The 22,762-nt window shown below is 42.4% G+C and overlaps 2 protein-coding genes across 3 annotated transcripts in view; one reads left to right on the top strand and one right to left on the bottom strand.

Moving 5' to 3' along the window:
- Window positions 1–4,316, top strand: LOC132911722 (acidic amino acid decarboxylase GADL1). Its single transcript, XM_060968587.1, has 8 exons — window positions 1–226; window positions 694–878; window positions 1,468–1,762; window positions 2,185–2,373; window positions 2,455–2,519; window positions 2,637–2,826; window positions 2,900–3,069; window positions 3,656–4,316. Exons 1-8 carry the CDS (start codon window positions 119–121, stop codon window positions 3,900–3,902), a joined length of 1,449 nt encoding a protein of 482 aa, XP_060824570.1. The 5' UTR covers window positions 1–118; the 3' UTR covers window positions 3,903–4,316.
- LOC132911720 (semaphorin-5A) overlaps window positions 3,988–22,762 on the bottom strand; it is a 26,470-nt gene continuing 7,695 nt past the window's right edge. For both annotated transcript variants that reach the window (XM_060968583.1, XM_060968582.1), the window contains exons 2-14: window positions 18,861–18,999; window positions 14,489–14,585; window positions 10,479–10,686; window positions 9,639–9,844; window positions 9,466–9,565; window positions 9,006–9,205; window positions 7,749–8,231; window positions 7,369–7,651; window positions 6,910–7,282; window positions 6,706–6,788; window positions 5,709–6,447; window positions 5,369–5,574; window positions 3,988–5,093 (exon numbers count right to left, since the gene is read on the bottom strand). In XM_060968583.1, the coding sequence (XP_060824566.1) occupies window positions 4,890–5,093; window positions 5,369–5,574; window positions 5,709–6,447; window positions 6,706–6,788; window positions 6,910–7,282; window positions 7,369–7,651; window positions 7,749–8,231; window positions 9,006–9,205; window positions 9,466–9,565; window positions 9,639–9,844; window positions 10,479–10,686; window positions 14,489–14,585; window positions 18,861–18,951 (3,273 nt within the window). In that variant the 5' untranslated portion in view covers window positions 18,952–18,999 and the 3' untranslated portion in view covers window positions 3,988–4,889. The remainder of the gene's footprint in view (window positions 5,094–5,368; window positions 5,575–5,708; window positions 6,448–6,705; window positions 6,789–6,909; window positions 7,283–7,368; window positions 7,652–7,748; window positions 8,232–9,005; window positions 9,206–9,465; window positions 9,566–9,638; window positions 9,845–10,478; window positions 10,687–14,488; window positions 14,586–18,860; window positions 19,000–22,762) is intronic.

The following is a 22,762-nucleotide window of genomic DNA, read 5'->3' on the forward strand; positions in this document are numbered from 1 at the left end:
GAATGACCGAGTCGACAGCGTGGGGGAACGTCGCTGCTTGGTGCCGTCGACCTAACTGTTTCAACAGCCGCAATACAGTTTACGACATACAACAGTCGCATCAACATCCGCAAAGGCGATGACCGAGCTGCTAGGACGATTATTGGAAATTCTTGAGGAGGAAAATGCGTTCGATCGTACGGGTAACGAACCCGTCTTGCACTTCGTCCATCCGGAAGAGCTACAGGTGAGCCTTTTGACTGCAAGTTGTGGCTTGATGCGCACGTGCGATGCAATTTTGTTGCGATATTGTGATAGCGACGCTATGCGACTTGAAAAGATTTTGCTCTTAATCCTTTCAAGTTTAAATTACGCTTTTTTTATGACGTACTCATAATGTTCCTTAATTGATTAAACGATAAAGTACTTGTGTTTTAGCTTAAACGGGTCATACAGTATATTATGTCTTGTTAAAAAAATCGAGAAGTTTCTTAGATCGAGTAATTTTTCTCATAGGCTGTAAAAGATTCAGCGTTCAAGGCTTTATACGATGTAATGCACACGAACGTGCTATTACGTTATCGAAGATATAAAAATGCTAAATCATATAGTGTCATTGCTATGAAATTGCAATAACATGGCATCGCTCGTTTGTCGCATCGAGTCTAAACAAGTTTGCAGAAGTTTCTCTTGAATATCGATCATATTTTGCAGAAACGATTATCGATACAACTGACCGAGGAACCTGCTACTAAAGGAGAAATCGAGACAGCAATACGACAAACGATTCGATACTCTATCAAGACGTTCAGTCCACATTTTCATAATCAGCTGTACGCTGGTATCGATGAATATGGTTTGGCAGGTTCTTGGTTGACAGATGTGTTTAATACCAGCCAGTAAGCTTTTATCTAAGATATTTTATATGACGTTGATTCGTTGATTTGGAAGGCGTGTTCTCGCTTATTTGCGAACAGTTTATCGTATGTTTGTATTTTCGTGAAAGTGATTCTTATAGTCCCCTAAAACGTCTATCGCATAGATCTTGTACTGTTATCGCACAGCTAACTACTATATCTTTATTATTTTAGTCTACTGTTAATTATCCTTGTTAATGTCTAATTGTTAATTAACACAGGTACACACGACGACATGCCACTTAATGTATAAATAAGTTGAATTCTATCATAGATATATAGCATTTGTTATTATCAGTGATAAATCGTGCGACCTATCCCCGCGGATACGATGATTTCATTGTGCACACAATATTTCTGCACGTTTGAAAAACTATCCGAGAAAATTATAATCGTAACAATTATAATCATAATCCTCGAATATCTTGCGAGCATTGTTCGCCAACGCGTTTCCTTCCAAACGTAGACTGCTAAAAAATTGTAGTTTGACAAATTGCAAGGCAAATTACATAGCTTAATTCAAACGTCCTTCTGACCCAGACAATTTTACCTTATACCTTTAATTTATTAGATACACGTACGAGGTGGCTCCCGTGTTCACGGTGATGGAACGACAAATAATAGAAAAGTCGTTGGAACTGGTTGGGTATCCTCCGTTACCAGAAGGAGATGGCATACTTTGTCCTGGTGGTAGTATATCAAATATGTATGGTATGGTGATGGCCAGATACAAAATGATTCCGGATGTAAAGAGGAAGGGTCTCGCGGGTCTTCCGCCGATGGTTTGTTTCACCAGTGAGGCTGGTCACTATTCAATCTCTAAAGGAGCCCACTGGTTGGGCCTAGGAACCGATCACGTTTATAAGGTACAAGAGGATCATCGCGTTCACTTCGTTTGTTAACTCTTTGCAAGCAGCATCGGATATTCATATACTTCATACAATATTAACTAACTCATAGTCAGCAAGTTATTCTTAGAAATCATTTAGCAAATTGCATTTTATATTTTTTATAGCCAGTAACATATTGGATAACGTACTGACATATTTCTATTAATCGTTATCGTTACGTCTATTATCTTGGTAAGAGAAAACTGGATTATCGTTATCACCAACGTCGAACATTTTATTTTATAGCGATAAATCGAAGATTCATATGAAAAGGATGTTTTTTTAACCCCGTATGATAACTTAATGCATATGCTGCTGCTGGAAAATGTGAACCACCGTTTGTAGACTAAATTTCGCTGCATTTTAAATGGTTAACAGGAGATTCATTCATTCGATAGGTTAAATGCGACGAATTTGGACGAATGCGACCAGACGAGTTGAAGGCTGCCATAGCGGAAGTCAAAAAACAGGGTCATTTACCTTTTTTCGTGAACGCTACATGCGGCACCACGGTCCTCGGCTCTTTCGATCCGCTACCGGAAATCGCGGCCATCTGCCACGAGGAGAATCTATGGTTACATGTTGACGTTCGTACAAGTATGAGTGCAACGAGCGGTAAATGAAAAAGGTTTCCCATTGTAATTCGCATAATTGTCGCTGTGTTACAGGCATGTCTCGGTGGTACGCTGTTACTTTCAGAGAAATATCGAGACCGGTTGAAAGGAATCGAACTGTACGTAATCAACTTCGATCTTTTTGTCTTTCTTGCTTCAATGATGTATTGTTTTGTCTCTACTTCACGGTCGATCCATGTATCGTGATATATTATGACGCATTTCGATCGATGCAGCTCGAATTCCGTGGCGTGGAATCCACACAAGATGCTTGGCGCACCGTTCCAATGCTCGCTGTTCTTGGTTAAGGGTAAAAACGCTCTGCACGAAGCAAATTGTGCGGGAGCGCGGTATTTGTTCCAGCAGGATAAACATTATGACGTGTCTTGGGACACCGGTGATAAAAGTTTGCAATGTGGGAGAAAGGTAAACGTTCTGGGTTGACTATGTCCATAATACATATCGTCAATTTCTGTATGTGACGTTCTTTTCGTTGTAGGTCGACGGAGCCAAATTTTGGTTGATGTGGAAAGCACGAGGGACCAAAGGACTTCGCGAATCCGTGGAACTCGCTATGTCCGCGGTCGAATACTTTTTCGAACGAATTAAAAGTCGAAAAGGATTTCGTTTGGTACTTCCCCGGTACGAAGGTTGTAACATTTGCTTTTGGTGAGTATCGTTGTTTCTCTGTATATCATCGTATCCCCTTGTGGTGCTACATGAGTTATAGGACGAAGCGAAGCGAGAGCGACTCATGTCGTTGTTTTGCCTCGAGATATTGACACCGCCTTGACGTATGAAACGCAATGACAAACAAACTCCGCGCAAAACAATGTCGCCGCTATGTGCAACCGTCGGTGAAACATGAATTCGAATTTTCTGACTCTCCCCTGACCAGTATAAATAAGCGGACACGAGCGCGAGCGCTAGTTAGTCAGTGAGTTACGAATAATACGAGTAATCATTTGGTAGACGATTATTACGACACAAAAGCATTTACTAGTCTTTGTCGAGTACCTACAAGCGATTTACTTCAGCGGAATAAAATCTCCTGTAAGGACGTCCATCGACGTTATCAGTTATTTTAAGAAATTGATTCGAAATACATTGGACGGTTGCAACAGCAAGCATCCTGATTATTTCTGTAATCAATATACCCAATCTCCATACATCATCCGCCACACCCTGTGTTCAATTCTGTGTTCATAATTAATATCTGTATATCGTATCTTTTCCTTCTTTCAATTCGTAACAGGTACATACCGCCCAGTATGCAAGGTCAACAGGAGACTCAGGAATGGTGGAACAAATTGTACGAGATCACAGCTAAAATCAAGGAACGCATGATGCTCGAGGGGACACTGATGGTTGGCTATACTCCGCTATCGTACAGGAATATTGGCAACTTTTTCCGCATGGTCGTCACCTGTCAACCACCACCGACCAAAGCTTCCATGGATTACGTGATCGACAAGATAGAAAAGCTGTCGGTTGATTTGTAAACGGACTAAGTTCATCCTCACTCGCCGCAGAGGGTAAAAGAAGAAAAAAGTTCGGGGGAAAAGATGAATTCGCTCAAGGACCCTATTTTTGCGGGCGTTATCGTTCCTTTTATTGCAGTCGCGTGATGGATACTACACGAGGTGAAGCGTTTCAAGTCCGTTCGATCACGGAACGTCGTCCATTTGTACGCTCGTTTGCCGCGCGTAACTCGTCGACCCGAAACGGTTCGAATCAAATCCACGACTAAATCTTAGTTTTCGTAAGCTCGATCGTCTTTCGCGGCGAATCACGATACGCAATCCCACGGACGATCGTTGCTGTTTTCCTCTTCTCTCGACTATCGTTTGTCGTGCGTACGAGTCGACGCGTGACCGCGACTCAATGTGAGCCAATAATAAAAAATATGCGAATCACATGACTCGAATCTTTATGCATACATACACATCCGTTCACACCCTCCCGTTCTCTCTCTTACAGGATCTTTCACACATAGCTGCACTCATATTCACATCCACACACGTTTAGTTAGGTACGTTTCGATACGTTACATGTTCGTCCTTTGTCGTTCATGTTTAACGAGATTACGAAGCGATGCACGCGTTCGCGACGTAACGATGGCACTGAATCGTTCAACGCGAAACCAGAGCTGATCGTCTCTATAGTTTTGAGTAAACAAATATATATGGGGTGAATATCACTGGATCTCTAATATAGGCGATCTGTCCGCGTTTGCATCTCTCCTTGGTCCATTTGGAAGCTGTCTTCGTTTAAACTGCTTCGCATATATAGTTCAAAATTGTTGGAGAGATGGATGATAGCCACGTCATGTTGCGTTCGTTATTTCTTGCTCGCCGTTCTCGCTATGCGCCTTCATGGCGATGTCTCTTCGTGATAGGTGTTCGTGTCAGATCTTCGCGTTTAGTCGCAACGCAGAAGCCATCTGGCAGTGAAATAAGTTCGTTCATTTCTGATTGCACGCTGCCCGTTCAGTAGTATTTGTCTTGATCAGGATCGACTCGAATGTGTTGTTGGCCATGGCTATTGCGCTTCAAGGTGGCAGACTCGTAGTCCAGACTCTTTGGATACAGTTTCGGACTTCCGAGACCGTTCACGTTTGGATTGTTCTTCCCACGAAGAGTTCCGTTACCATTCGTACTACCGGAAAAGCTAGGCTGTCGCTTGGCGTTTACCTAGATCGAAAGAAGACCTAGTGTTAGTAAAAAGCATGACACATGCGTGGTTTAGTGGACTGTAGATGTTTAAATTCATAGTTTAATAAAGATGACTAAAGAAATGGAACCGAAGTAGATATGTGTTTCATTCATTAAATCTTGTAACATAGTTGCAGAAATGAGAAGATGCAGAATGTGCATTCTTTTGCCTAGCAAACTTCTCATAGACACAAAGTACTATTTTTATGTATTATATGTCCATCCACAGTATAGCGATTAGACTGTCGACTTACATCTTTTAACGGAACCGAAACGTAGGAGTTTTGTTTGCTGATATAGTGAGGACTACCAGGAATTCGTTGCTGTCGTCGCTTCAGGTAACAGAAGCTCAAAACCGTAGCCACGCCCAAGCCAATTAGGAATCCGGCTATGCAACTGCCTACTACCACGCCGATAGATACACCCGAGCGTTCTACGCTTGATTTTAGGGCATTTATATCTGAAAAATTACGTTTAAACATAACATACACTATGTATGTACCATACATAGTAATTTTTGCTTTAGCGTCTGCGAGAAAGTTTTCCGTAGGTAATTTTAATTAAATAAGTCAGACTTTGTTCGACCATACTCACCATTGTCCATGCAATCGGGTAAACAGTCGCGCACCTCTCTGCTGGACCCTTGACAGAGTCCGTTACCATGTTGAAGACACTGTCTCTTCCTATGTTGTTGATGATCATCGTCGCAAGGTGTCCAACGTGACCATGAGTCCCAACCGGCCAGAGACTCACAGCTGGGCATCTCGCAAGTCTCTCTAACTAACCTTGGACCTTCGCAACCCTCCGGTCCTAGACATTCTCTTGTTCTGGAACGGACGCCAACGCCACACGATACCGAACAATCGGACCAGTCAGTCCAACAAGACCACTGGCCTCCAGCCCCTGCGATTCCAATTTGGTTCGACCGACATGGATGCACATTACACAACCTGTTTTGCACGGATGGACCTTCGCAAGGTGGTGATTCACATTGCCTCATTCTATGCTGAGAACCTCCGCCACAAGGTCGATCACAAGGCCGCCATGTGGACCATTCTCCCCACCCGGCTTCTGCTCCGAGATCCCCGTACGGATTTGGATTCGCGTTTCCTCTTAGACATGAACCATCATTTCTGCAATAGCGCTCTTCCTCTTTAGCTAGTTGCACCCTGACACTGGATGGATCGTCAGTTTGGGCACGACAACTAAATCGAAACCGTTTTTCTACGTAACCAATGTTTGTACTTTGAAGACTGCCATTAACTGCTAGCCATGGGGTCCATCCGGAGTATCTTTTCGTTTCGACGCACTGATGAGAGTTGCATTCCTCAACCTGTAGAAGATAGAAACGCGAGCTCGTGATTGTGGTGATATATTGTTTGAGAGAAACGCGATAGCAAAAGTGTAATAAAATATAATAAATATAGTACTATATATAACAAAGATTATAAACCTTGTCTAAATATCATTTAAATGAATTCAATGGGCGGAAGCTCGTTTAATCGGGCATTAAATAAAATGGAGTTTCACTAGAGTCACGTTCGAATAAATGAAATTTCACGAAGCTATTACAAGTGCGTGCTGCTCTTACTTGAAAGTCGCATCCATTGCATTCGACGGTAGCAGGCTTTCGTGATGAGGGACTCTCACACGTTCTTCTTCGTATCCGTATTCCTGTCAAACAGACGATTAAAAGTCAATCACTAGGAGACAGGCTACAAGTCATTGAGACGAGATCATTTATCAAAAGATTGTTATTAAAGAAGAACTGATGAAATCTTCGTATCACGCTTACCACCGTTGCAAGGTCGGGAGCAAGCGTTCCAAGCGCTCCAGGATGACCACTGACCAAATGTCTGTGGTGGTGGCGGTGCTACCTTCGCTGGCGTAGGACAAGGTGGAAGATTTATACAGACGGTATCATCGTGATCATGACCAACGCACACTCGCCCTCCAAAAGCCGGAGCCGGATTCGTGCACGTGCGTCGACGTGTTTTCATAGCGAAACCGCAGGTTTGTGAGCACGCTGACCAGGATGACCAAGCTGTCCAATCGCCATGAACCGTACAATTGGTTACTCTCACTTTAGCTCCTGAACAAGTTGCTCCGCCATGCTGCGGAGGCGGGTTATTGCAATCCCGTGTCTGGCATTGACAAGTGTCTGAGCCCTGGTGAAAGCAAGGATTCGCTTTTGATTTATCGCCATCTATTCGTGCATTACGCCGACATGAACGACAGCGTGCCACTGACTTACCGTCTCGGTATGAAGGTGCAAATGCGCATGCGAATGAGAATGCCCATGATCCGTGGTGCCGTGTTGACACGGAGACCAAGAGCTCCAGGCACTCCAGCCACCATCCACAGGATCTGTGAGGACAGGACATTTGGTGACTTCTTGATGCCAGTGATTGGCAAGATGGTTTTGCTTCGGGGCCGGAGCGCATTTCATCAAATGCTCGTTCCAACCGCAATATGGCTCCTGAGCATTGAGACAAGCCTGGCGACTTCGATGCCTATGGCACTGGGCAGCGGGTATTCTGTAAATACGATATTCCTTTTATTTTTGAACCGACTCTGACCAATGTGAGCCAAACGACAGTTATTATTATCTATAATGTACGTCATACTGCATACCTCGATAGACCGAGTTCTGTACCAACATACAGACTCTGCGTGTCCTTCAAGAACTGCATTGTCATCGGCGTAGATGGTAAGGGACCCCAAACTTCTACGATACAAGTTTCCTGCGTACGCGGTAAAACCGAGATCTTCTTGATCAAACCAACATCAGTAGCCACATACAGCACGGTGACACCTCGGTGCAATTTAGTTGGCGTGACATCGAGAGCGATCAAGGTGAATCTCTCGAGTAAAGCGGTATGCAATGGCTCCAGAGTCGTGCTTTGAATCGCATCATCCATCAGCTGGTACCTCTGATTGTCTATAATTTGATGAGGAGCGACGTTCGCGTTGGAACCACATCTTTGACGATTGTGATGAGATGGCCTCCTTTCCCAGGCAGCGCCCGAATTCTCTTGGTGCTTGAAAGGTCCGTTGAAGCTCGCGGTGATCGCGGACATGTTGAACGCGCATATCGCCGACCCGGCAATTCCGTTGCTAAAAATACACATCGAGTTTAGCGAGTTTCGGTCTTTCTCCCCTTCTTCGTCATTCAAGAAACGAAAAAAGGAAAGCAGAAGAAGAGTATGCTAAGAAATAAAAAATACGCTGCGTCTGGCAACTATAAAACCGCCCTAAAACTTTCTATTCTTATGCAGATACGAGGTAGGGGATACAACGCGATAAAATCTGATCAGAAGTACACAAAATCGAACAGTTGAATTTATTAGATCGTCTGAAAAGCTTCTTTCGATTTATAAGGAAATAATGGATGAACAATATTTTCCGTTTTATATTATTTTATCGAATTACGTATGATCCATTTTGTTCTATCAAAAATAAGGATCACAACGTTTGACAAATTAGGTTTCATGTTTGTATAAAGATGCATCGTTGTAAAAGACGTGTCTGTAAAAGAAAGACACTTATCGAATAATCTAATGTCGCTATAATTTCATTTTATTGCAGGAGCGAAAAAGTTTATTACTACCGATATTAGTTGATTATAAATTGATAGCACTTTGAAAATGAGATATGCTGATTTTGAATCTGTTTTCGTTGGTGTACTAAAGTTACTGGAAATGATATGCGACCTTCCTCATCATCGTAACACCCTTTCGTGTGGGAAATTTCGGGAAACTGTACATACCAATTTCCTCGTTTCTTCGTGAGCGAGTACCGGCACAGACATGAGGAAAAATGTTAAGCGAACGTGAGATGATACGCGGAATGCGATTACGACGTAACACATCCAGAGATTCTGAGACTTACATGGGCGTGGTGAACGTCGCGTAAACGATGCCTTCTTCCGGATGATAGACCGCGCCCTGAATCTCGTCGTAGTAGAAAGGAAACTCGCCGGGCAGAGAGCAATTTAATCGTGCCTTGCTGAACGTGGTCCAGACCTCTTTCATCATAATTTTACCCCCGCGATCGTTTTTACACACTCTCGCTATTCTCGAGTAGACTTTCTGAAAACAACGAAAACAGAGAGATCTTTGGATGTCAGATAATGAGAGAGGAAGAGGAAACGAGATTGGTGAATCCATTGCACAGTGCAAAATAATACAAATTTTTCAAATAATTTATTGCAAATGGTCGAATTATCTTGTGTCGTAAAAACTAAATCTACAAAAAGAGTCGCTTTCTTTTTTTAATTTTAACCATAAAATATAGAGCTTTCCAGATCATTGTGCAACGATTCGGTTGATCGATCGTTAAACTGCGTTACCTTGCCGCAATTGATGTACTCGACGGCTGATTCGCGAAACAAAAAGTACACGTGATCCTCCGTCTCGAAGCTGCCGACGAACTGGGGGTCGTTTAGCCATCTGAAAGCGGCCACGGACGTTGAAGATAATGAGGTTGCGAGAGATATCGTCGAGAATTGGGAAAACGACTCACCTGGAGTCGTACTGATGCGTTCGAAGATTTGGCGAGGCAAGCGTTCTGCATATGGCTGGATCCGCGCCGGAAAAATCGGTTGGCGCCCCGGTGAACAATCCACCTGTTGGACCTCTGGCTAATAACGCAGTTACGTTGGCACGCGGCGAGTAAGGGCACATTGCTGCGCCCGACATCTCGCTGGTTACGCTGCTGATGTTCTCGATCTGTAAAATAATCGAATCGACCCTGTTCTTACGTACTGCAGATATGTGCAAAAGATACATGATACTATCATTGCCAATAAGATCTCCAGCAAATATAATAGCAGTAAACTGAATGAATTGTTCTAACGTTCCGTAAACGTTTCAATGCCTGCCCCAATGTTTCTAGGTGCACGCTGAGGAATGTTCACGAAACGTCGGAAGACGAAAGTCTGAACGAAATATTGCAAGTAGAATATATCGATCTCCAAATAGCTTTTATAGTTGAAGATTTAGATTTCCTCTACGAAACAGGTGCAAGATTTAAATTTCCTTTGCAATTCTTGATACAGCTACGTATATTAATGGGTGTCGCGCGTTAATTTATAGCTGCGATATATCTAGACTACGGATGTTTATGCAAATTAATCTAAGAATCTAAGCGAACATTTGTGTCATTCGCAAAATTTTACGACATCTCGTATACATTGAATGCTTCGTATCCGAATTCTATATGAACATAATATGGATTCTTCGCATTTTTTCATCTTCGAAATTTCCATAAATGCATCAACGTTCACAATCTAGTTACGTATATCGTTTCCACCTAATATGCTCATAATCTCCTGCGCTTTCTCTACTTCGTATGGTTACTTACCTCTCTCCACGTGCACCAAGGGCTAAACGCGTATGTGCCGCAAGTGAATAGGCTCTTTCCATTGGTGAGTAGAACCTTCACATAGTTGCGACAGTCTTCGACGCTTTGACCCTTGTTCTGGCAGGTGTTGCTCTTATCTTCTGGCGCGGGCCAGGAGGCGTGTTCGAGCGGCGTCAACGAGGTTAACGTCAACCGGTACAGGTTATCTCTGGAATCGCAACGATTCGTTTTCGTTTGGCTCGGCGAGTCTAAAAGTCTCGGCTTAAAGTACGCGTGGGTCGCGACGCGTGTAAAAAGCCGTGGCTCGCAAGCGGCGGCACGGTGAGAGCGTGCGGATCGCGCAATCACGCCGTAGAAAACTCGCAACGAAGCATAAACGGCGCCTACGTGGGCGCACGCCGCAACTATGCGCGACTACGCGCGCGACAGTCGCACCAAAAGCGATCGTTAGTCGAGCGAAGCGGCTCGGCGATCGGAGTATCGAACACGGGCCGATTAACCCTTTGCGATCTTACGTCAAGTTAGGTTCGACATTGTATTTCACTCCTTTTACTTTTGGCATATAAAAATACAAAACCAACTATTTAACGCAACACCGAAGAGTTGTACGGTTCTAACACGTTCGCTACGTGCAGTGTGCATTCAAGCCGGTACATGCTTTTTGATTATGTATCGTATCGACTTGAATGTGACACGTGAACGGAGAGTCCCGAAATTATGGAAAAAGTATTTTATAATAGTTCATATGAAATATATAATGTGGGAAAATTGGATTCACAGCACAACTCGTTAAAGCCGAGTAGCGGCTATACGTATTGGTAAAAACTATTCGACATATTGTATCTCGATAAGATATTTCAGGCTCATCGAAATCGATGAATAATTTTTGTCTTCTAAATAATTATTCGATTGCAGATTTTTATACATCTATTATACAGTATGAAATAAAGTTCCCGATAAGCGTCACTGAACTGATTCTGATGCGATTTTTACCATTTTAAGGAGCGTTTCTAGAGTATGTGTTAGGCGTGTGAAACTTGATGAAAAGAAGCAGGAATCGAAAATAAGAACTAGAAACAATTTACGGATATTAGCAACGCAACAGAGACTAGCGACCTTCTTTTCCGCGGTCGTGTTTTGTTTAGAATCACTGCCACGATATAGCGACGCGATATAATCTCCCCACTGAGCAATGTCTTTCTCTTTCCAGCGTGCGGCATGTCAGAAGCTTCACGACTTAGTTGCGTGACAATCGGTGTTTCACGGACTGCAGAATGTTTACGGAGCCAATAAATTCATAAAATCGTCAGCCATGTTATTAAAAAAATTATATAAGAATCTGGCCAAAGATCAGGTATATCAGCTGATTTATGATAAACTTAACGGAGTACGCGTCATAATTTTCAGCAAACGAAACAAATTACTACGTACATTCCACCTCTTTAGTTCTCACAGAAACATAAAATTGTACAAAAATCTGCAATCTGATAATTACCAATAAAACCATTTTAGCTTCCATTTGTTACGCTATAAAAATACGAATTTGTATAAATATTCGCGGGCTACGATAATATGTAGACAAACAGACCTCGGACGCTGTAGCGTGTATCGGATGTAATCCTGTATCAGTTAGACGAGGGTTGAAAACCAGAGGCGATGGACGCCACGGTCGAGACGCGCGCGATTTTGAGAAAGGACGCGAATGATCGACTCGAGGGTCGAGTATGAGCAGTGTAGTAGAACAAGAGTACGACGCACGGGCAATCCTATTGAGACAGATTGCTTCCTGTTCGTTAAACGAATAGGATGGATTGTTCGGAGACCTCGTTCTCGTCCGACGAAACTGTGTCCAACGACTCGCGTTTGTTACGCGTCTAGTGGAGTTCGATGGCCGTACGAGGAGCGCATAAAGCAGGAGCAGCAATGCGTGACAGAAATTCAGAATGAATCCATTAATTATCAACCTGTTAACCAGGTCATCTCTTAATCAGAAAGTTCTATAATTAAGAAATTAAGAAATTAAAGCTTAATAAGAATAAATCAGATCCAATTACGTCTCAGTCTTTGCGAATGTAAATATAAAAAGTTGAGGATGACGTTTCGTCAGGCGAGTTAGCTCTCTAAACCGAACTTTTCTGTGGTTGGAAAATTTCTTAAATTCGTGGAAAATATAAAGGAATCTCTTTCGAAACACCAACAGTCCTCTTCGTGGTTTAAGTTAAAGAGACATCGAGCTATAAAAAAGTTCTAGAATCGCCACAAGGTCGATAAATCAATAAACTAAGCAGGAAAATAATAAATGGCTCGGGTAGAACGAGATATACAAGGCTGTAGGAAGACAGATGAGAAAAGCGTGTTTTGTCTTGGAAAAACGATCATTTCTGATTTACGAGAAGATGATGCGAAGAAACGTTTCAACAACGGGTGAAGCTAGTCCTATCTTAGAAAGGAACCGCTGGTTTTAACAACGAGACAAGGGAAAACACGTCTCTGCCATACCTGTCGCGATCTCGGTGCGACACGCTCTTGGTAATCTACTACTCAGTGACGTCACGGTTGTCGACCACGGGAATCGAACTGGAAGAATGCAAATCGTGGCGCCGTGTCGCGTGCACGCACCTAGACCAGAGCACACCCTTTCCCTCCTCTTGCTATTTCTGCAACTCGGTCGCGTTTCCACGCTCGTGTTTTCTTCGATCGATCTTCGAAAGTCGCGATAAATTCGCGAGAAAGCGACTCGTCTTGAAACAGATTCTACCAAGACGATTTCACCGTGTTAGTTTCCACATGTTTCTTGGGTTTGGTTTAAATATGTCAGGGAACGACCTCGGATTTGCTGGATTTTTCTTTTCTTTCTCTTTTTTTTTCTTTTTTGTTGTCAGGAACGAGACAAGCGTACATGCACCGTTTCTTCGACTAGTTGGCCGCGCGCGTACGTGGGTCGCGGTTAATAACTAGCATTCTATTAATAGAAGGTAACACGAGGGCGTACGCTCCTTTCCACGCTCGATTCGATCGGTACTCGATCGCGAAAATCGATCACCGGCGTTCGCGCGTTCCTCGACGATTTCGAGCAGCCGGTCGGGTAGCTGGAATGCGGCTGCTATCCGAGCTATCTCGTTGTACCCTTAGGTACAGACGAGCGATTTATTTATTTACCTTTTTTTCTTTTTTTTTTTTTCGTGCATCGTAGCAGCGATAGCGAATAGGGAGCAACACACGTATATATACAGAGAAAATACATGTCTGATAGTCGTGTATATACACTGCCGATTATAAGTTTCACAACGTCAGCCGATATTTAGTACAAATTGTATGCTTTTCACTTTTTCTTATCTTCCAAGTATTTTATTATAAATCTGTTACTTCGTTCGTGCCTTCTAATTTAAAATACCAAACGAAGTAAAATCTCTTATAGTTTCTCAATGGACGTAGCGAACATAAGCGTCTTGATATTGATGGTTGGAAGTGTACATATAAATATATAGAATGTTCCAGGATTTCACAGTCAATTAGATATACTATTACATAATTGCCATTAAGGTAACATTATCGTAAATGATCTAATACTTTCACACGGAGCTGTTCGTATATCACTGTGTGCTACATGTATCCTATCCATGAAATCATCATCAAGCTTTCAGTCTCGTTAATTCCCATTCCAATGGCACTAGAGACTCTCGAGAATCGGTTGGAGTTCGGTGAAAAACGTATTTTTGTGAGTCGAGTGAAACACGAGCAATTTGGCGAGCGGCCAAGACGTTATCCCGATCCTCGGAGAAGTGCGTCGACGAGACCGGTCGCTTCTCGGTCGCCGAGAAAAATAACCGGTTGACGGCTCGGCGGATAGCCAAATCGCATGTCGATCTCGCGATCGGTTTCGATTTTTCGCATTCGCGACACGTTCGCGAACGCGTTTCCATGTTCGATCATGCGTTTACTCAAAGAATTAACGCTTTACTTTACAATTATATCGTTCATTATATGACATCCAGTTACAACATACGTACCGAGCGCCGACGACGACCTGCTGTCTAGCGACATCGAACAGAAGTTGAGAATACGTGGTGACTCCCTCTCGCTGGAACTGGCTAGCATCCGCCAGATCTGGAACGATAATTAAATCGCTGTAAGTGCAATTTCCCCGTTCCGCGTTCCCACGTCAGAATTCGAACGGCTATCGAGTCACGATTTAATAAAGTTTATCGAAGAAATCCAACTATTTAACGAACTATGCAATATAATAGAAAGTAGCGTACTGCACTTTGTCTTATGGCGTCCCTGATAACCCTGCGATCCATACGATTTTAAACGTTAAGTGAAGAAGACTGTACACACAGAGGAAAATAGAAGAAGAATAAAGGACGCAACTCGAGTACGTAGAAAAAGTCGAGGTTCTCTTGGTTTCAACGAATTCCATCGATGTTGCTCTTCCGCTTCTTGTCCTGCGTGTGTCGCCATCGCAATCGCGATCGTTTCCACGTTCCGAGAACGAGAGGATGTAAGCGGAGTCGTTTTTCGCTTCCGGACAAACTAGTTTAGCGACGAGCTATAGCATCTTCTTCCTAGCCAGCAGATTTTCTAGTTTCTTTTTTGCGTGCTCGATGCGTGCTCGATGCGGGCTCTAGATCGAAAGTATCGTTCCCCATATCGAGGAGCTTCGATCGATGAAAAATTGTTCAGGTGGGAAAACTTTTCTCGTGCCATCATCAACGCGTAGGTAAATGTTGGCGCGATCGTTCGGCCTTTCTCGTCTCGATGCTCGAGAAGAGAACATCGCGTAAAGCAAATGCGTTTCATTCGCGATATCGCGAGTTTCTCTCGCTTTGCGTTCCTCTCTCCCTTTGTGTACATGTGCAGTTAAGTTAGTAGTTAAGTATATATGCAGGTTAAGATGAATATCGACATCATACGAGCCCCTAGATATCGCAAAACATGTGTCTGAAACATTTTTCCTTATCGCTTACAATTTTCAAGATATTTACGTGTCTCTAGATAAAATAAACGAAAGTATTTGCACACTTACCAGAGGAAACTTCTATGTACATATTGCATATATATAGGTTACATAGAACCTTTTGAAATTTTATTAGCACCCTAGTGAGATACGATTATCGTGAATATATTGGTAAAATAAAGAATCAACCTATGTGTACAATCAAAATGTACACGACACAAATGTTGCAAGATATTCACTGCAAACATGTAGTCAGTAAAGAATTATCGTCTTAAATATATAATAAATGGTGTCAAACATATATATATATATATATATAAAATAGGTGGTACCCTACTGTAATATTTTGCGGTTTATCGATAGAACGAATGATCGACTGTTTACATTCTTTTGCGACATTCGCGAAATACATAGCGCTTGCACTAATGCCTTTAAACTTTGCTACTATTAGATTGTCCGAAAAGTATCTTCTACAACGATGCATCTTTATACAAACATAAAACCTAATCTGTTAAACGTTGTGATCTTTATTTTGATAGAACAAGATGGATCACACGTAATTCGACAAAATAATATAAAACAGAGAATGTTGTGCAACCATTACTTCCTTATAAAACGAAAGAAACATTTCGGATGACCTAATACAATCGGGATAGTCAGGTCTGGTTACAGCATCTACGAAATTTCAAAATGTTTCGCATAACCCTACGAGTGTTCGAATATTTTTTATGAGCTCTTATGCTCTTTTATATATAATAGTTGCATCTTTGTCGCTTTCTCTTCTCTCTGTTTCTCGTTGCTCTTTCTTCTTGTCTTCGTTTTATTGTTTTCCAGCCGGTTTTGCGGACGCGGCGAAACGATTCCGCAAAGGTAGCTCCGCGCGGTTCGTCGTACTTCTCGCGTTTCCACGTATTCGGGCACGCGTTTGCCTGTGTCGCGCGTGCCTCCTACGCACACAAGTACGACAACAGGGTCCGTGTAACCGCGTACGTGCGCTTATAAGTAGATACGTGTGGGACGAACGGGCCCCAGTTAGCATAACCTGATCTCGAAGGCCTCTCGGGTATCCTCCCTTCACTCTCCGCCTTTTCTTTTTCTTTCTCATTCCCTGCCACTTCCCTTTCCATGCGGACCCAAACCCTCTCCGCACCACCTTCTTCCAGACTTCTTTTACTCCCTAGGACGAGTTTCTTTCTTTTCCCTCGCATTTTCTTCCTTCCATCATGTCGTCCGCGTTCACCTATCGATCTACAGTCAGGAGACCACTGTTTGCCCGTGTTTGATGGACAAACAGGTTCATGTACACTATTATACAAAGGTATCTGTACATTTGCCTCTTTTTTACGAAGTTTAATTTATTAGCTGATTTAATTTATGATGCATACGAAATATCTTTTTTCTGATAAACACATATAATCACGAAGTTAGTGGTTATTAAAGACAAATCAATTTCAAACAGGCCGATCGTAATTCTCCCGAATGTAATAAATTAGATCTAAGTATATTAAATTTCGTATCTTGTTTATGAAAATGAAATGTACAGAAACCCGATGAAGGAATGCTGCTGAACGTTGAGAAAATCCTAAATTCATCGCTCATAATATCGATGTATTAAAGACATTAAAGTATTTCTGGTTTTAACAGTTACCTTCTTATACACAACTTCATCGACTTATCAGTGGCGATTCTTTTTTACACATTTTTTTAACCCAGTTTCCTTTTTCATTCTAACATTATCATTACGTATTAAACTTCTTCCGTTTAATCGCGAGAAGGCATTTAAATCCGAAAATCGGCAGAAACGTGTTTCGTGAAAAACGGAATAAAAGAGGCCGCGTTATCAACGGTACACGTAATCCATCGTCATCGTCGTCACAACGATCGGACGGTGATGCAACTCGACAAAGGCGCGACAAAAAGGTTTTCCACGCCGTAACGTAGGAGGATGTTCGAGGTCGTGAAATTACGCGTCCGCGACCTCGCGTGAGAGAAAGGAAAAACGATGCAACGCGATGCTATGTGAGACAACAGACATAATAAAGCGCTAAGGATCCGTAAAGATCCGTGAATCGATGGCAGAGGTGAGAGACAGAGAGGAAAACTATAAGAGAAGAGGACGCGGATTCAAAACGGGTGTCGCCAGATCGACGCAGGAGCCGAAGCAGGAGCAGCGAGAACACGCGCGCGTGGCGACGCGTGCCACGCTCGTCGCCTACGCATCAGCGTGGTCGAGTCGAAACCAAGCGCGGACCTCGCAGACGAATCGCTCGAAATCGTGGCGAAACTTTCAACGACTCTCTCCCTGCCACCATCCCGATTTCTCTCTCTCTCTCTCTCTCTTTTGCCGATAGTACGATGGATAAATTGGCGAAGGAGCTAGACACTTCGAAGCGGTCGAATCGCCACGCGACCGACGCGCCTTCACGCCTACGAGTTGACGATCGTCTTCTCTAACTCTTGCGCAAACTACTTTGCGGCTCTGAACGATCCGTGGGATAGTGATAATTTTTGTATCGTCCATCTGAGAGTAGAGACTCTCAAAATTACTCTGACGTGGATGCATAATTTAAGACTATCGGGAGTGTAGGAGTAAAAATAGTCTAAAATAAAGCGGCCATCTGTATGGAGTAAAATTTAAGTTCCTGAGAAGCTATATCGATCAACTTCTTCTATTTATTATCAGTTGATCAATTTATCAATTTTTTGATTTCATCAGATAAGTACGTGATTAATGTTCAATCGTCGATAATGTTATTTTCTTCTACGAGCTTATTTGTTACACTAAGATAACAGCAGATTCTAAGATAATTTTCGTTACGATCGTCGCTTTATTTATGGAACTCTTCTGCTTATTTACAGAACTGATCAAAGTGGCTTCTGAATAGTCCCCTATCGTCTCTCAATTTGCGATACGTAAAACTCTGCAAACCGTCAGGCTGTGCGCGTATATCCATTTACAGAAAATTTGAAAATGCAAAAATACACGTATTATGAAAAGATATGAAACATCAAACATACATAATACACATTACGCTAGGTATTTAATGGATGAAGCAGATTTCTGCTCACATTCCGTTTCATTAATCGTTTCCACAAAAGTGTGAGTTTGCGTAAGCATTCGCAGTCTACTAACAATATCAGTTTAATATTGTGCAAGAGGGTCCTAGCAGCGAGCGTTGTATCTCCCCGTGTACATTCCTCTTTTCTCGATAACGCATGTGAAAAAGTCGTTCGTCTGTATCGAGCCTTAAGAAACATTCGCGATTTTTCTTGCGCTAATCGTCTATGATAAGAAAGAATCTCTCGTGGAAGCATAAGTTTACTCAACGTTCGCGTCGTACGTGCGAAAAGTCACGTGTACAGTCGTTTTCTTATCGCGTACTGGACTACAATCTTAAAAAAGAGTGCGATAATACGGTTCTTACCTTCGTAGGAGATACGCCGAAAGTCGTCGGTGGCGCGTAGGCTCGCGATCAGCGTGCCCAGAATCGCGAGTCGCACCGGCCACCGGTCCATCCCGATCGGGCTTTGTCCTCCTTTTCCCTCTCTCGAGTGTTCTCTCACCTGGAAGCAGAAACGTAGAAATGATCGATGAGCGGCGTCGCCGGGAAAGCTGTGTCCCTAAGGCGGCCGAGAAGCCTCGCGGACGCCATGGGACGCGCGTATACGGAGAGAAGGCGTCGCGGACGAAAGTCGGCAAACAGCGGACGACCGGGAGCGCGCGCAAGGTCGACGACCTCGCCTGCGTCTCCGTATCGACTACCTCTTTGCGTCCAGATCGCATTTATTCTCGTGATCAGCAAATGATCGATTGATCTGCAGCCTCAGATCAATACTCGACTTTCATTTGTCCGGCTTTTTATAAAAGAAAAAACGATCCCCGTTTGGAACGCCAAGTTGGAGTTCCGTCACACGAGCGTCTAAACTGTGGACAACACTATGACGAATATCGAATTTTAAAGTCTAGATCTTTATCAATTCTCATCTCGATATGTCATTTATTTTATAGACTACTTTGTATGTTATACAATTTTCTTTCTTTCTTTACCAGTTTGAGTTTCTCTCGATCGTAAATAAATAAACTACGACTACGATCACAGAACGCCGTTTCCTTCATTGCATGTAATTATGAAAAAGTTCTTTATATTTGTAGTTGTGACAGATATTTGCAAACGGTGAGCGATTGTACAATGTGCTACTACTGTGTGTTAGAGCTACGTCGTATGAGCGTTGATTTAAGGGAAAACAACATCGGATCACGTACGTGCAATCACGTTAACTACCTAACAGTCCGTCAAATTCAACATCGATCGCAACGTTTGTAACTTCTCATCTAACCAAGCTGTTATCGAACGGCCGCAAATGCTTATTTGGATGTACCCCGCGTTTCCCGACAATGGCTACGACCAGACATCTCTTCTTTTGCACGCTCTTTGTCTTTGAACGTCCGTGTCACGGTGACAGCTCGCTTTCTCGTCTATGAATAGATAGCGGGATAAAGGAGGACGCGTCCCGAGACGTCGACGGACCCACGTGGTTACGATATGTGTATATACAGACTCTGTCTGCTTCGGAAGTGTGACGAGAAATAGAGAAAACATGCGGTATAAATATAAGAAAACAAAGTGCTGCGAAATTCTCTCCAGAGGAATATATTTCCCAAAGATTTGCAAGGATTTATTTCCCACAGATTTGCATGGATGTATTTCCCGTAGATTCGCATGGATATATTTCCCAAAGATTTCTATAGTCGGGCTCCCTGTAACGGGGGGAAAAAATTGCGCCACTGCCCCCGTGGAATTTAGAAATTGTTGGAAATGACTCGTTTTTTATATAAAAATATATGCGTCTTTGAATTGACTCGAAGCACAGTTTTGCATTAACCCCGTGTGCGATAAGGAGGCATTGTTTACAGTGTTTGATAATATTAAAAAAAAAAAAATACATTTCGCGTTACAGAAGGTCCTACTGTATATGGATAAAGTAGCGCAATGGACACAATGGATTGATATTATCGAAATCCACGAAATTCGATCGCAACACGTGGAAATTCTTGAGGAAGCTTCGCGTGGAAATTCGCGTAAACAACGATTCAAATTAATAGCACGAACGATACGTGACATGACGTGTAGTTGGAAGAACAGAGCCACGAAATTCCGGACTCTTCTTCCGAGTATCCCCTTCCTGCCGATCGACGATAAAATATTCCGGTCGACGTTGCGGTGGTCTCGGTAGGGTAAACTTTTTAAAAGTCCATGGTTGCTTGCGCGATACTAGGGTGGTACGAACGTCACGGTGGTCTCGAGAAACCCTAAACAGGATACGGTGCTTTCTTCGAATATAAATATCGCGGCAGGCAATTTTTGTTACTCGTTTCGTCGCTTCGCTATTTTATTGTTGTCGTCCCTTCGAGCCTTCTGTGTATTATGATCGATCGTTTGGACACGTATAAAATTGGAGGTGGAAACAGAGAGGTGGATATATCGAGATATATTAGAGGAGAAACGGTGTACCGTGACATCGCCACGAATAAGGCCAACGAGGAGCACCAAAGTTACCGTATTTGTCCCGACACGCGTATGCATGTACCTACATACATACGATACGTCGAACGGTTTCGAGATCGAAGAAGGTAGCACTATGGAACAATATGGAATCTATTAAATATGGAATACTTGTTGGGAACATACGAAGCTAAACATTAATTTTTCCGTATAAACCCAAGTTACGAGTTGTAGTATTAATGAAACTCGTTGCGATTGTTATTTCACTAGTTAACTAGATTGTTGTTTAAATAGGTCTATCTCATTTAATCATAAGGATTGAGTCGTTAATTGATTTTACTTTTCTGATTCTACTCGATCTTATATTTTGTATATTTCGTGCAAATAAACGAGATTCAACTGTGCTCAATTCGTATCTAAAAGACATCAAATTCGTGACATTTTCGATGTATATCGTTCCGTTTCCAGCTCTATATTTTTTATTTGCTCGCGTCAGATAACCGATGTCGAATAAATAAACGTAAACCTTAATCATCGCGTAGAAGAGATACGTCGAGCGCAGACTTAACGTGTCGTCGCCTATCTCTGATCAACCAAGAACGAGCTCGGTTTATCAGGAAATGATGTCGAAGGAAGAAGACGAGAAAAAGGTTTTCCACGTTGTTGAAGATTCTTTCATTTCCAATTCAAGAGATTTGATGACGTGAAATCGCGCAACTTGTCTGATATAGAAGAACCAACAAGATTGAACAACGTGGAAAAAAGTGATTTGACATGATTTAATCAAAGGATAAAGATAAAGAAACTTGAAAAAATATTTCAAGAAGGAAAGAAATATAAAGATAAAGAAGAATAGACATTGCGAGAAGCGAGAATAGATGCATAGATCGACGTCCTTCTTGAGTTCCTGGTCCGTTTAGCGGAAGCGTACTTGATCGATCGATTATGCGCGCGTGACGAGAAAAAGACGCGCTATACTGTGCTGTCATGCCGTGTTGTCCTGTCTTTCTCAAACGTATGCTTAGGTATGTATGGCCGGAATGTCTGTGACGAGCACCGTTAGTCGGTGCAACCGGAGCTTTCGTATCGCACACGAGATGCCTCGTTTTTCTTCCGATTACCTTCCAGATAACGACGCTCGAATGAAGGCGATAAACGAGCTCGAGTTTTTAAGAGATTAGAAACTTATTTTCGATTCGTAGCTGTTGTTTACAGTGACGCCCTAAACCCTAAAGTCCTACCAAGCCGTTTTATTTTCCTTTCTAAATTTCTCGTTTTTCTAATATATACAATAATTCTGTGCTCAGTTATACTGCTCTTTCTTTGAATTCTTTGGACTCTCTTTGAATCATTTTCCATCCATTTGCACTTTCCTATTCGATCCAAACCAGCACCTATAACGTCGAGGATAGCTGAAGTCTTATTAAAATAAGTTAGATTGAGCCAATCAATTGTTTCGCTTTGAACCATTATACATACACAGCCTCGTCACACTATCAGCATTTCGAACTAGAAGCGTAGTCTAAACTTATTGATATAGATAGCGAATAAATATAGCTATCTGTATGTAACGCAAACAAGCTTAGAGAATATTCCTAGAATAAAATCGCAATCTATTTCACAAGAAAGACGGTATGGGCCATGTTAAGTACCTCTGTTGTAATAAACATCGTCGCGATTGAGTCGCTTCGAAGATATGCTCATTAACTTCATAAATTGGAATCCAGAAAAAGACAACAATTACAGACTCTAGCTTTTAAAATTTACAGAAACATTAATATAGAGAAAATTTTTCAGAAACAAGATCTCTTTTTCCAGACGAT

Source organism: Bombus pascuorum, chromosome 11 (genome assembly GCF_905332965.1).
Source record: "Bombus pascuorum chromosome 11, iyBomPasc1.1, whole genome shotgun sequence".
Classification (NCBI taxonomy): Eukaryota; Metazoa; Arthropoda; class Insecta; order Hymenoptera; family Apidae; genus Bombus; species Bombus pascuorum.